We start from the raw sequence: 15,335 nt of genomic DNA on the forward strand, positions 1-15,335 counted from the left end.
GAAGGTGGAAGCAAAAAGAGCCAAGCCGGAAGGAGAAAATTTAAAAACATTGAAACTAAATTAGAATGAACTTTAGTGTGAGCTAAGATTAAAACATATTTCTAATTGTGTGTCTCTGTCCCTCTCTCTCTCCCCTCCGCGAAATCCATCTAATTTTAGTACTATTAAACATCATAACCACTAGTTATTTGTTACTCTGTTAGTAGATGTTGACTTGACCGATTACAAATATTTTTCCATTGTAATGTCCTGTTTTTGGTGTTTTTTTTAGAGGGTGGGAACAAATTAATTTGTATTTAGTTCATTTCTATGGGAAAAGTTGAGTAAATCGACATTAAGCATTAAGCTCCTATCTCAAGGTATTACTGTACCTCCAATTTATATTACAAAATAATTATTATAATCCCATTGCCATCTGTTAAATAACGCTTACAGACCGTTTTAGTTCTACCGTTAATATAGTAGTCTACCTGACTTTTGCCATGTAGGGATGATGAAGGGAAGATACTGGCCATAATTAGTTTGGGCTGGATTTGAAAATCAAGACCAGAGGTGGGGCAAACAAGCACCTACTGAATTCAAAACAATTGATCACAGAATTTTAGATATGAAATAAACACAATGCAAGTGGTGCTCTCGTTTGTTGTCAGTTTGTAGTAGATTTTACGTGGTACTTGCGAAAATAAATGGAAAAAATCGCCGTCGAGTCCCATACAGCCACTTCCTGTTTGGATACACTGGGAAAAAAATGACAAGAATGCAAAATACTTTCCAGAGTTTCCAGCAGTGTAACACATATTTGCTCTAGCTTCATAATGCATTACAAACTCTCGCCTCGAACCGTGGAAATTTAAGTAAAACCACAAGGTGTCTCCATGGCATATATTGTACATGACAAGGGTCAGGCTGGTTTGCAAGGCAATGTAACATTCATATGGGAAAGTCATGAAAATTACTAATGAAAATTAAAACATATGTTGTTCTTTTTGTAGATCTAATAGTTAATGCAGACAATGAATATAAGACAAAACAGTACAATGAGCTTGAGAAGATAATAAATAGCCAAAAATAAAAAGGCTCGTTGCTGTCAACTACCAATGGAGCATTGTAGTGCTGCAATGAAATAATTCTTGTTAATACCGGATTTAAAAATAATAATAATAATGATCAGACCAGTGAAATAGAAAATTAAAAACAAATAATTATTGAATCAAATTTTAAAATTGGATATTTATGGCGTAATCATCCAGAAACATCTGAATCTCCAGTAAGTATATTTTGTTTTTCAGGTCACATTTGAAAATGTGTGAATGATATTAATATAGGCAATCCCTAAGGAAAAAAAAAAATACATGACAAAAAGAAACTTGCATCTACAGATTGGAATGTTATACCACTGAACAATAACTGCAAATCAATCTGGTGTCAGAAAGTAACTGTTCAATTGTTCTCACCGAAATACAGAGGCGCTATTTTGACGTCAGATCATTATGTTAAATGTGGAGGAACACTAAACATGTTTTTTTTTTTGCTGGGCGAGGGAGGGGTTTTGGACCAAAATCCAGTTCAACGTTTTATCACCACTTGCTCGTATGTCCCAGCACCGACCCTGCGACAGCACAAGACAAATAATATAAAACATTATGACATCTTATTACATGATTGTATGATTACTAATCTGTCTTAACTAAGGTCACAATTATGGCATAGTGTGCTCTTTTTCCTCAACAGATTCCATGAAAAGCTTTGTCGGTTTTGGGAACGGCCTTTATGAGCGAGACAAACAGAAACGCGATGTGCATATGGGCGAAATGTGAAAGTCATCGCCATTGAGTTGAAATCCAAGACGTAGGGCGGAGTGCGACTGCAGCACTGTGCTCTGCTTGTGTGTCATAGCTAAGTAACAACCCCATCTTGAAAACTACAATGGCCAATGGCAAATACCAATTTTTATACGCCGTTGGTTTTTATTTTTATCCTGGAATGATGTGCTCTTTGTTTGCAAAGGGCAGGCGACAGAAATGGAACCCTTTTGCATTCTGTGATATCGCGTTGTAGGATGTGTGTTCACATAAACTTGTAAACGCACAAGCACCATTTGTCACGTGCCATTGAGCCGCGAGGAGGAGGCGATTTTCATCTCGTGCTAGTTCCATGGGGTACTCGGACGTTTCGTCGAAAGACGTTTGGTCCCCGGACGTTTGGTAGAACGGACGTTTGGTAGAACGAAAGTTTGGTCGCCGGGTTGTTACTGTTGAAACTAGCTCTCAAAATTATAATCATGAGAGAGAGAGTGAGTTTAATATCTAATATCAAAATATCAACAGTAAACTCTCTGTCATAATTTGACAGCGAGCGAACCCGGCGACGAAACGTCCGTTCTACCACACGTCTGTTCTACCAAACGTCCGGTCGACCAAACGCCCGGTCGACCAAACGTCCGGGGACCAAACGTCTGGGGACCAAACGTCTTTCGACGAAACGTCCGGTCACGGTTCCATAGAACAGGTGTCCCGTGGGAAATTGCAAGAAGTCATACAATGTAATTAATATTCAAGGAGAAAAATGAATGTGAATATGATGAGATTTAAATTGAACTATTACAAGGTGAAAATTGAAATATGATGAACATTAGATTATACTATTACAAGATTCAAATTGTGAGTCATTTTGTTGCCTATTTCTCTCTAACATGAACCGGAAGTTGTTTGGTTTCAAGGGCATCAACTTTTGGCGATGTGAAGTCTGTGTGAGCACATTTTTTTCCGTATTATTAGGAGATTTAAGTAATATTTGGAGAAAAGTCAAAATTATGCGCTTAAAAACATGACATGACTTATTTTTGCATCACTCGAACCGGAAGTTGTTCAGGGTCCGCAGACATCAACTTTTGGTGATATTAGGTCAGTGTGAAAAATTACATTTTGCAATAATTTTGGAGGTTTAGGTGATTCCTGCTGATAAAACTTTGATGAGAATTACTATTGTTAATACTATAGACCACATAGTTTTAAATTAAAAGATTTTCAGATGGTGGCGTCCCTTGAGATCTTTTCAATGCAAGAAATGTGCCACAACTTAAAAAAATGTTGGGAAACACTGCCATACAAAATAAATTGAACGCGAGCGACTTTCCTTCCCGTGTGTCTATAGTAGTTGATGCCCTATTTGTAGTGAGAGACCAATTGGACCGCAATCTGTCAGCTGCCCACAGGGAACTGGAACAGATTCAAGTTTTCTCATCACTCTAACCAGAGCAAGGGCCATACAAATCGGATAGTCAGTATCTTAATCAATATTTCATGCCAGATGAGTTTAGACTGTCTACTGAAGTTTTTATTTCAACAAAATTGAGTAAATAGGATTTTAAAAATTAAATAAAAAATCCAAGAATATTTCACGTCTGACCTAGTAGGAAGATGATGACTTCCAAGAGCTGTACTTCCTCCAGGCCCAACAAACAGGCGTAAACCCTCTTCTGAAACAGACATTAAAAGGATGTCATTCTCCAATGTACATTCAGCCAGATAAATAAATCCCTTTCATGTTTTCAGCTAGTTCACGATCCAATCATTCAGAGACTGAAACGATTTGTGTGAACTGTATCGACATGCAAAGACGCAAACTTCACTTCAAACAGATTTAGTATAACACAAACAGACAAAGAATGTAACAAGCCCCCCCCCCCCCCCCCCCCCCGCCCCCCCCCCCCCCCGCCCCCACACACACACACTAATCTGTATCTGTGCAGGAGCACTATTACCCTCTGCACTAGAGTCGAGAAGGTTGGGTGTGAAGTCTTGGCTTTGGAGGATTTTTTCCACTACGTCGTCAGCGTCTACACGGGTATCGTCCATTCTCTTTAGTTGAGACTCCATAGAGTCCTGCTTAACTGGATGCCTGGGAACAGGATTTGTGCGGGTCATTTTGAGCTGCCCCTTTTAACAACACACATTTTCAGAAATAGCTGCTTTTTTCCCCTTCAAATAAAATACATCACTAAGTTGTCATCATGACTTACTGGTGCTTCATTTGTTTGGCTGGTAGGACTATTTTTAGTATGAAATACTGTTGCAGGCTGAGATTACATGTCATCTTCTAATGAAAGAAAATCACATCCAGGTATAATAGGCTTTCTTCAGTTTATTACAGATGAGCAGTAGAGGGCATTGTAAGGTTGACTCTATAAATTATAGTATACAGTGGTGGGCCGTCAGGGCCTTCAAGGCCTTCTCTGCTGGCCTAAGAAATATCTGAATCATATTATATTTTGTCTATCAATACTTATTATTCCAAATGGTCTGTTAGCTTCCTTTCATTGCTTTTCCCCCTGGTTGCACTGCTTCCAGATGTGTGTTTTCATATTGAAGCATTTAACCAATCACATTTCAGCCATTATTTGTTGCCAGATCAGATCTGCCTCAAAGCCTTCACAATCAGTTCTGCGGGGTCTGCTGCATTAAACAAGACTGTTGCTTTTAACCAATCAGATTTCGAGTTGGCAACCCCACAATGATTTTTCATAGGCGTTAGCATTTTGTTGGCTGGGATACGTCATTGCTTTCACCAACTATGATTGGCTAGTAGGCGGGCCAAAGCCATAGTGAGGCAGACTCCACCCACAATGCCGGAAATATGACAGGACAGGCTCGACTTTCATCATTAGCTTCGATGGCGATAGAAAAGAAGGAATAAAGAAAGGAGGATGGATATTGTGTACAGTTAAAAATAATTTTTGGTGAGTATAATATGGCTATATTCCTAAATAATATTTCAATTGTGGGCCCGGTCCTGATATCTGAAAAGCTCCAGTGTTTGTATTTAATCACTAAATGCTGCTAGGATGTGGATTTTACCCCAGTTTAATTTTTGCCGTTTTGCCATTGACGTCCATCGCTGTCTTTTCCCGAGGAAATCGCCCCCCTGGCCTGATTGTAATGTCTCAAAAGCTCCAGCATTTGTATTCAATCAATAAATGCTGCTAGCAAGTGGATTTTACCTAATTTTAGTGCATTTTTTGTCATTGCACGTATGGACGTATCGACGTTCATCGTTGTATTTTTACCGGGGAAATGATACTCCGGGCCTGGTTCTGATGTCTAAAAAGCTCCAGTATTTGTATTTAATCAATAAATGCTGTTTTCGGCTGGATTTTACCCAATTTTCGGGCAATGTTTGCCCGTACGCCATTGACGTTCATCGCTGTCTTTTCCCGGGAAAATCGCCCCTCTGGCCTGGTTTTAATGTCTGAAAAGCTCCAGTATTTGTATTTAATCATGAAATGCTGCAAAGAAGTGGATTTTACCCCATTTTTGTGCATTAATTTATTGATTATTTTTTATGTGTCGCACCTCTAGCTGCAGTAGAGGTTTTATAGCCATAAAATAGTTTTTGAGGGTTGGATTGATACGTTGAAGGCGCTACGAGAAAATGAACCGACCACCACTGATATGTATAGATATAGTAAATGTAGGTGGCCTGGTGGTTGAGTGGTTAGCGTGTTGGATTCACAGCTCTGTGGTCCTGGGTTTGAATCCAGGTTGGTCCATCAGTGTGGAGTTTACATGTGTGGGTTTCCTACGAGTTTTCTGGTTTCCTTCCACATTCCAAACACATGCAAGGTAGGCTGATTGGACACTCTAAATTGACCCTAGGTATAGGTCTGAGAGTGCATGGTTTCTGTGTGGCTCAAGATCTCCATACTAGTGTCAACAGTGCCTTGTGTGTGTGAGATTTAAAACATTGTTTATTTTGACACCACCAGGCTTATTGACTACTATTTCTGGGTGAGCTTAGTTTTAAGTATATAAGATGATTTTGTGCTTGTGCAAATTTTGGAAACTCCAACTTCTTTTCTAACATCAGACACAAAACTCAATTTTGAACTTACAAAAAAAGAAAAAGCTGCAGCATCCTGACAAAACGCACCCCATATGAAACACTTAGGTATAAAGCACATTATATAGCATACAAAGGCGATATAGAATTTCACTACCATTTATTTAAAAAATAGCCCCATCTGGCAAGTAAATGTTCTGAAATCTCTCGGGACATTAGTCTTTTTGCCACATATGTTCCAAACGCAAAGAGAACTAAATCAACATATTAGCTTGCTATGTCTTATGCTTTAGTTTTCATGCAATCAGCAATTTTTATGTTCTTAGTACATTATATTGATTGGTAATCTATTTTCACCCAATGCCAGATGGATCTTCTAGTTCTTTGAATAGTAAATAATATTTTTTTTCTGACATTAGCTTTGATTTTCCACATATAGGAGCACGTTGGAAGCTATACACGTCACATTCTTCTTATTGTTTGTGTCCTGACCCCCTACCACAAAGAAACTAGACCTTACATAAAAAAAGTTAGATTTGGATTCAGCATGTTGAAATTACATAAGAACACATCAACCTTTTCCTTGGGTAAACAAAAATTTGAGTGCAGTTGACCAGCAAGGTCATATATGCAAAGGAAATTGACTGACTTAATTAAACCAACCTCTGACTACACGCATCTCTATTTAAAACTGAAGCCATCCGATTGGAATACAAAATGTATTACCAACTTGCCCAGTATTCCCTCTATTTCTTCCTGCCATTTCAAACGTTGAGGCCAATGCCAAGTAGGAAAAATAAATGCAGAATGGGATCCTATTGTTTTTTGCTAATGTCACTGGTCTTGCGATGGTTCAAAAGCTAAATTCAAAATAAATCTCGACCCCAATACTCTCATTTGTCCAGAATTCAAAAGGGGTTAAACTTATTAAGGTTTCACATAGCAATGCAAATTGACTACAATTACAATTTTCATTCATTGGCCATGAAGGAAAATGCATGAACATGACTTTCTTTTAAATTACAGCTTCAAAATAACCAATCAAATTATGACCAAATATGATCAAAGCGCACCTGTTAAGTCGCTCACAGGATGAGGCGCTTTGGACCGGGGAACCCACAGAGTTGGAAGAGTTGGTGGTGGAAAGGGGATGTTCCGGCAAAGCAGGACATTGTCTGGATTCTCTGTCTCTGTCCTCACTTGGTTCTGGGATGCTGCCGATGCCTGTTGAGGCGCTTCCTACTGAATGATTCCTACGATGACTGAACTCTGACATACTGGACGAGCGGGAATGGCCTGTACTGTAGCCTGAAATGGAGACAGGATGGTGGTAGAACAATATATAATTTGTGGGAATGCCATGTTTTTTTCCTAGCCAAAATGCATGTGTGTACTCAATCATTCCCCGAAAAATGTACATTAGGTTTTATTGTGACTATATTGTAAATTGACCGTGTGCAGAACAGTTCACACCAATATATTAGGAAATGATCAGAAGGTCTAGGTGTAAATGGGAACACAGGTGCACCAGGGAGGTTATGTATAAACCGTGACCGGACGTTTGGTTGACCGGATGTTTGGTCGACCGGACGTTTGGTCGACCGGACGTTTGGTCGACCGGACGTTTGGTCGAACGGACGTTTGGTCGAACGGACGTTTGGTCGAACGGACGTTTGGTCGAACGGACGTTTGGTCGAACGGACGTTTGGTCGAACGGACGTTTGGTCGAACGGACGTTTGGTCGAACGGACGTTTGGTCGAACGGACGTTTGGTCGAACGGACGTTTGGTCGAACGGACGTTTGGTCGACCGGACGTTTGGTCGACCGGACGTTTGGTCGAACGGACGTTTGGTCGAACGGACGTTTGGTCGAACGGACGTTTGGTCGAACGGACGTTTGGTCGAACGGACGTTTGGTCGAACGGACGTTTGGTCGAACGGACGTTTGGTCGAACGGACGTTTGGTCGAACGGACGTTTGGTCGAACGGACGTTTGGTCGAACGGACGTTTGGTCGAACGGACGTTTGGTCGAACGGACGTTTGGTCGAACGGACGTTTGGTCGAACGGACGTTTGGTCGAACGGACGTTTGGTCGAACGGACGTTTGGTCGAACGGACGTTTGGTCGAACGGACGTTTGGTCGAACGGACGTTTGGTCGAACGGACATTTGGTCGCCAGATTTGCTCGCTGTCAAATTATGACAGAGTTTACTGTTGATATTTTGATATTAGATATTTAGATATTAAACTCTCTCTCCCTCATGATTATAATGCTGAGAGCTGGTTTCAACAGTAACAACCCGGCGACCAAACTTCCGTTCTACCAAACGTCCGTTCTACCAAACGTACGTTCTACCAAATGTCCGTTCTACCAAACGTCCGGTCGACCAAACGTCTTTCGACGAAACGTCCGAGTACCGTATAAACAAGCAAATGGCTGAACACTTTCATTGTATGTTACCATTAAAAGCAGGGGTCCCCAAAGCGGTCCTCGAGGGCCGTTGTGGGTGCAGGCTTATGTTCCAACTGATCCAGTACATACATTTTGACCAATGAGATTTCTGCAGAAAACAAGAGTCACCTGACTGCAATCGACTGATTGCACTTGTAGGACACCAGATTGGTGAAAAAAGGTGTCCTCTTTCTGGGTTGGAATGAAAACCCGCACCCACTTGTGAAATAGTTTGGAGACCACTGATTAAAAGGCATGACCTAAAGTAGGTGTGCCCAACTCCGGTCCTTGAGGGCTGCTATCCAGTCTGTTTTCCATGTTTCCTTCAATCAACACATCTGAATCAAATACTCTATTTATTCGAGTATAACACGCAAAATTTTGTACCAAAAAACAGGAGCAAAGTACGCGTTATACACGAATCCCGGTGAAACACTATCCTCCGCCAGTGAAAAAGTCCCAATTTGATGATGATAAATCAGACTTTGAATTTTTTTAAATATTATGATGATGAATTAGACTAAGGATTTATAATTCTAAATTCCATTTCAGAATTGTGTTCATATTGGTAGTAGTTTGTTTTACCAGGTTTCCGTACTATATGTTGTGAATAAATGCCTTGTCATGGCGACGTGTGTCCAGGATTTGCCAGTTATGGTATCGGTGCAACACTTGGTGTGAGCTGAGAAAAAGTGAAAAATAAATTGTATACCAATTTTTAGTCACAAATTATGGGTGCGCGGTATACGTGTTGTGCGTGTTATACTCAAATAAATACGGTAATCAGGATTGTTGTCAAACCCGAGTTGATCATTTGATGAGTAAAAGGCTTCAATGTCTTGAATTATTGGGCTATTAGAGCACCAATGACTCTCTGCAACTCTTAACACCTGTAATTGCGATCTACGCTTAAAAAAATGAAGACCTAATCCCTCTCCTCTACCCAAATTACTGGGATATTTCAAATTTTCAAGTGCAGAATGTAATATAATTCATCCAGCATGTATAATTTAATGCTTAGCACATTTCCCTTACCTGAGAGTTTGGACTGTTGGCTGGCGTAGCTGGAAGTCCGTGAGTGGCCACACCCGGCAAAATCATCAGACACCACAGGACACTTGACTTCTCGACTCTCTGCTGTTACAAAATTAATTAGGGATTAAAAAAAATGCTAATTGGCTCAACTGTTTTTGTAGGTGACTCAATAAAACATAGAATAGGCATTGGTAAATACAGTATTTGGTGAAGCGGGATAACTAAACAGCACTCAGGCGTGGAGTGCGGGAGTTATTTGACTGACCACAAGAGCTTTTTTGTGAGTCACCGCCTCTTCTTTCCTCCAGCAGGCTGTCTCCATCACCTTGGATCCCAATCACTGTTGCTGTTGAGGGTGGCCTGATGATAAACAGTTTCTTCTCAGGAAATGTATCATAATGAAGAATGTCATGTCAATCAAATAACATGTGTGGAAAAATATTGAAGATGAATCCACTGTATATACCAGATAATGATAAAAAATAATACAGTAATACTAGGAAAAATCTGAGCAAATATTTGACTTGAGATACGAGACAAATGTCCACTAGAGGGCGCTTATGAAAACGGTACTCGGACGTTTGGTCGCCGGACGTTTAGTCGCCGGACGTTTAGTCGCCCGGAAGGTTATTGATAATTACCATTTAAAATTGTTGCTCAAATTCCCTAAATACAAACTGCTAATTATTATTTTGTCATACTTAATGCCCTATTAATTATTAGACTAAAGAAAAGCTCCAAATTTCCCGTACTTTTATTGTGTTTTGTTGGAGAACTTGTTAAGACCCTGACTGACGTCCCTTCCTAAGGGGACAACCCATGTACATACAAACTCTTATAGCACACTGTCTTTCTCACCGCATCTCCCTCTCGTAAAGATATCTACGAGCACTGGCCGTACAGGTTGCATTTTTCATGTTTTTTGTGCTAATCAGTGCAGAATTAAGGGAAAACAATGGGTCCCAATTAAGCCGGTGCAGTGAAGGGTAGTGAGAAGAAAAGGTGTATGATGACGATCGATATTAAGCACGGAATAATCGAAAAACATGAGGGGTGTACACGTGACTGAGCTGGCTCGCCAATACGAGAGGAGTACTTCCAAAATATATACCATCCTTAAGCAGAAGGAGGGTATAAAGGATATCAAGCCTTCCAAAGGACTAACCATGATTTCCAAGCTGCGCAATGACATTCATAACGAGATGGAGAGCCTTCTTTTAATATGGATAAAATAAACAGTTAGCGGGAGATAGCGTCACCGAGTCGACTATAGGCGAAAAAACCAGCGGAATCTACATGGACTTGAAAGCAAAGCAAGCATCTGAAAAAGACACCAGCAAAACCATTCAAAGCGAGTCGTGGCTGGTTCGATAATTTAAAAAAACTAACTGGACGAAATGAACGCTCAGTTCTGAGGCATGGAGAAGCAGTAAGTTCTGCCTCGAAAGCTGCAGTGGAAAACATTGACATCTTTGCCTCGGTTATTGCGCAAGTTTTAAATTTAGTTTAATGTAAGATTTAAACATATTTAAGTGTGTATATACATAGTAATCTAAGTTCATTTAAGTTAAATTTATAATTTATGTTATGTTGCCAGCAGGTCCGTCAAGACTCTCTCCTGTCCTTTCTCGCTCTCTCATTGCGCCGTCTGTCTACTGAGCAATGTCACATTTTAAGTGTTCAAGATCATAACCACTAGATATAGGTATTTGTTACTTTGTGAGTAGGTGGTGAATTAGAACTAACAAAAAGAGGTTTTTCCATTGTAATATCCTGTTTTATGTGTTTTTTTCAGACGGCGGGAACAAATTAATTTGTATTTAGTTCATTTCTATGGGAAAATTGATTTGAGATACGTGTAAATTGACATATGAACTTGGTCCCAGATCGCATTAAGCTCATATCTCAAGTTATTACTGTACATCCATTAAGTTTGAGTTCATTTGGGGTTTATTTTTTAAAATATTCTTGGCTTTTTTTCCCTTTGTGTGATTTGTCCGTGTGATTAGCAATTGATTTCACCTGTTGTCGCCAGTGACCGGACGTTTGGTCGCCGGACTTTTGGTCGCCGGACGTTTGGTCGCGGACGTTTGGTCGCCCGGACCCAAACAACCGGCGACCAAAAGTGCGGCGACAAAACAAGGTAAAACAACATGGCCTACGCATCAATCAAAGCCAACAATGGCCCTGAGCAGTTTCACTGAGCAGACGTGTGAGTGTATAAGGGTTTGTATGTACATGAGTTGTCCCCTTAGGAAGGGACGTCAGTCAGGGTCTTAACAAGTTCTCCAACAACACACAATAAAAGTACAGGAAATTTTGAGCTTTTCTTTAGCCCAATAATTAATAGGGCATTAAGTATGACTAAATAATTATTCGCAGTTTGTATTTAGGGAATTTGAGCAACAATTTTAAATGGTAATTATCAATAACCTTCCGGGCGACCAAACGTCCGGCGACCTAAAGTCCGGCGACCAAACGTCCGAGTACCGTTGTCGCCCATCCCTCTGACCTTCCCTATTCCTTGCCTCTCGTGTCACCCACCTGTTCCTCATTGTCTTGTCAATCCTTGTCTGTCTATTTAAGCCCTTTGCCAGTGTGGAGTTTGCATGTTCTCCTTGGGCCTGCATGGGTTTTCTCCAGGTACTCTGGTTTCCTCCAACATTGCAAAAACATGCATGGTAGTCTGATTGACTCTAAATTGCACCTAGGTATGGATGTGAGTGAGCGGCCACCGATTCAGTCGGCTGGAATAGGCTCCAGCACCACCCGTGACCGTTGTGAGGGTGACGCGGTTCAGAAAATGAAAGAATTTGGATCTTCTGTGTTTTTCTAGTAGAGGGGCCTCAAACCGATTCCGCAAAGAGGCACAGTGGGTCCTGGTCTTTGTTTCAACCAATCCAGTGTTGACAGTTTAACAAATGAGGGGTCTTCTGAAATAAGTAGCACCTGGCTGCAATCAAATGATTACACTTGCAAAAGGTGTCCGCTTGTTCGGTTTGAATGAAAACCTGCACCCCTTGCGGCCTTTTGAGGACCGGTTTGAGACCGCTGGTTTAGTAGGTCATTCTGATGTTCAGCTCTCATGACATCATGTTTCCCCTCTGTAAGTGTGGTATTACTTTTGTTGCCAATTTGTTACTTTTACCTAGTTTTGTGATGAAGGATTTTGTTTGAAATATGTTTGTTATTAAAAGAACAAATTAAAACCTACTCCCCACCCATTCTTGAGCTTGCTTTTATTTCTCTGCACATGAGTCCATTCCTGCTCACTCCCCCCTGTTTAAATCCTAGCAGTATCTTTTAGCATAACACAGAGAGCGCTGAATTTCTTCTAGGTCAAAAATTTCCCTCGGGTTCATCCACATTTTTAAAATCCATGTTGGCTGCCAAATTTGTACATTCACAGAAAGAAGGAAATGCTTTTGATCAAGTGCTTCCGAGCAGAAAGGATTTTCTTTAACATTTCAGGAGATAAGGAACTGAGGACATTTTTTAGTGTATTAGGGCAGCAAAATATCAATAAAATTCCATATATAAAAAATATTGGATACCATTTTTCGATACGAAAATGTATGTGACTGTCTTTTCCACTAACAACATATATAACAAATTAAACATTTTTAAAACAGATGGGCTGAGTATCGATACTTTTCCTATCAAATATATTGTCTTTGGATACAAAATTTCAGTATCCATACTTCTATCTCATCTCATTTTCGGAACCGCTTTATCCTCATTAGGTTCACGGGGGGTGCTGGAGCCTATCCCAGCTGACTCCAGGCCAGAGGCGGGGGACGCCCTGAATCAGTGGCCAGCCAATCGCAGGGCACAAGGAGACCGACAACCATACACACACACCCAATTTAGAGTGTCCAATTAGCGTACCATGCATGTTTATTGAATGTGGGAGGAAACCGGAATACCGGGAGGAAACCCATGCAGGCTCGGAGCGAACATGCAAACTCCCAGAGCTGTGAGCCAGACACGCTAACCACCTGGCCCACCGGGCCACCCTTTTCCATACTTCTACTCACTACTTGTTTGAAATTCTTGATTTGCATACTCAGACTTTTTTAGCAACCATCTTTCACATGAAAAAAAATTATAGCTCTCGATTTTCCTTTAAGTGCAATAATTTTAAATTCAGATACAGATGCCTAATTTAATAGTGGCCTTAAAAAAGAATGAATTCCTTTTAAAACAAGGCACGAGCAAGTATATAAGGGTCTCATTAACTTTTATTAATGATGCTTTCAAGTATACTATTTAAAACTCATTTCAATATTACAACTTTAGTTCCACAGTGGTTAATGACTCGACCCCACAGTTTATGAAATCAGCAAGGTATTTTAGGTTAAGTGCTAGAGATAACAAGAAAATGTGAAGCTATAGCTCACTCAATTTGCTACATTTTCATTTTCATTAGATAGTTACTTACGTTTTAAAGCAGGGATCTCCCGACATAAGCTGAGTACTGATGATAACCTGTAAAGTCATAAAAGATGACATTTCTTTGACTTGCATTGTGTAGACTCGGACTAACAAAAGCATCAAAGCATAAATAGAAGCAGCGAATGCAGAACCAGAGTCCGACTTGGTGAAGCCCCAAGTTGTAGTGGTCTCGTCAGAATGAAATCTGGCCACAGACAACAGTAATAATCTTTCATTGCATTTGATAAGCTACATCAGCCTGGATCCGGTCGTCACATTGTGGGACAAAAATGTTGGCAAGCCTGACCTTTGGAAATCAGGCATTATTGTGTTTGAAGTCCAAATAAAAAGTTGAGTAATTGCAATTTACCTTGAGAATTGAATTATCTTGCCGAGTATTTTTGGTATCGTAGCCCTCCAGGAGACATCTTCGGGTTGTACTTCCTGAGCCGGCAAACTCTGATAAATTCAGATCTGCAAAACCAAGCTGTTGGAAAAAAACACGAGTAATATTTTCCTGTTTAAATAAAGATTAAAAAAAATATGAACTAAATATTTGTGTACTGTCAGAGAACATAGAGAAGCCTGCAATACCAGTTGTATTCTTCACGTTATTTATGAACATTTACATATTGCCAAGTCAAGAATTGCCATGCTTAAAGATGGTCAAAAACATTAATGACATTGTTAAAGCAAAACAAACACCAGATTACCTTAGCATATGCTTTGCCCCCTTTCAGCTCCTATACGAACAGAAACATGTTACAAAGTATATATTACAAGTGGAAATCCATATTACAACATTTTTTAGCTGGAAAGAGAAGCAACCACATTCAGTTCATGTTCTGACATGCGCAAGTTGTGCCACCCAAAATATGAGTTTGAGAGTGATCACAATTTTACAGTCTATTTGGTCTATTTCATTCATTTTCGAAGCTGTGCGTATGGTCGTTTGTCTCTTTGTAGAGGTGAGATCTTTCGCCCGAGCACAAACCCGATCCGACCCGAATAAAATGTCAATCATTGCTTTCTCGCTGAAATAAATGTATACTAAAACAATGTGTGGTCTCTCTCGCTGACTTTAAAAAATAAAAAAAAATGTTTATAAAAATGTATACTAAAACAATGTGTAGATACTAAACTAAGGAATACTTGTTATAAAATAAATAATTTGGTCACGTGAACACGGCCCTCTTAATAATCTTCCCCTCTGCAATATGGAGAAGCAAGAAATTAATGATAAACTAAAGACAGGAGAACTGAAAAGACGGTAAGAGTGAATTGAGGAAAAGCTTCAAATAGTTTGTTGAATATGCCAGAGAAACTTCGCTGAATGTAGTCAATGTGGTGCTTTGCTCTTTCTCATACGAGAGCAAAAAGACTGGCATCTCGATGCTGAGCAGGCATAAACAGTTGAAATCATCAAACATCTATATCATCATATAAAAGATTTAAATGTCTAAACAGTCTTGTTTAACTAAAAGTTCGTTACAAAAGACAGGCTTAAATTTGTTATCATAAATCACACCTCCTAATCCCGACTCCAGAGTCCTAAAATATGAAATTTTGGGTTTG

At 40.0% G+C, this 15,335-nt stretch overlaps 1 protein-coding gene across 5 annotated transcripts in view; it reads right to left on the minus strand.

Annotated features, from left to right (window-relative positions):
• fam102bb (family with sequence similarity 102 member Bb) overlaps window positions 1–15,335 on the minus strand; it is a 26,495-nt gene continuing 11,160 nt past the window's right edge. For 3 of the 5 annotated variants that reach the window (XM_077606926.1, XM_077606927.1, XM_077606923.1), the window contains 9 exons: window positions 14,474–14,503; window positions 14,131–14,247; window positions 13,768–13,814; window positions 9,592–9,686; window positions 9,327–9,428; window positions 6,912–7,146; window positions 3,764–3,900; window positions 3,409–3,478; window positions 1–1,609 (listed from right to left, as the gene is read on the minus strand). In XM_077606926.1, coding sequence (XP_077463052.1) covers window positions 1,567–1,609; window positions 3,409–3,478; window positions 3,764–3,900; window positions 6,912–7,146; window positions 9,327–9,428; window positions 9,592–9,686; window positions 13,768–13,814; window positions 14,131–14,247; window positions 14,474–14,503 — 876 coding nt within the window. In that variant the 3' untranslated portion in view covers window positions 1–1,566. The remainder of the gene's footprint in view (window positions 1,610–3,408; window positions 3,479–3,763; window positions 3,901–6,911; window positions 7,147–9,326; window positions 9,429–9,591; window positions 9,687–13,767; window positions 13,815–14,130; window positions 14,248–14,473; window positions 14,504–15,335) is intronic. The other 2 variants (XM_077606925.1, XM_077606924.1) reach the window with 2 other exon arrangements.

The sequence above is a fragment of the Stigmatopora argus genome, chromosome 8 (assembly GCF_051989625.1).
Source record: "Stigmatopora argus isolate UIUO_Sarg chromosome 8, RoL_Sarg_1.0, whole genome shotgun sequence".
NCBI classification, from domain to species: Eukaryota; Metazoa; Chordata; class Actinopteri; order Syngnathiformes; family Syngnathidae; genus Stigmatopora; species Stigmatopora argus.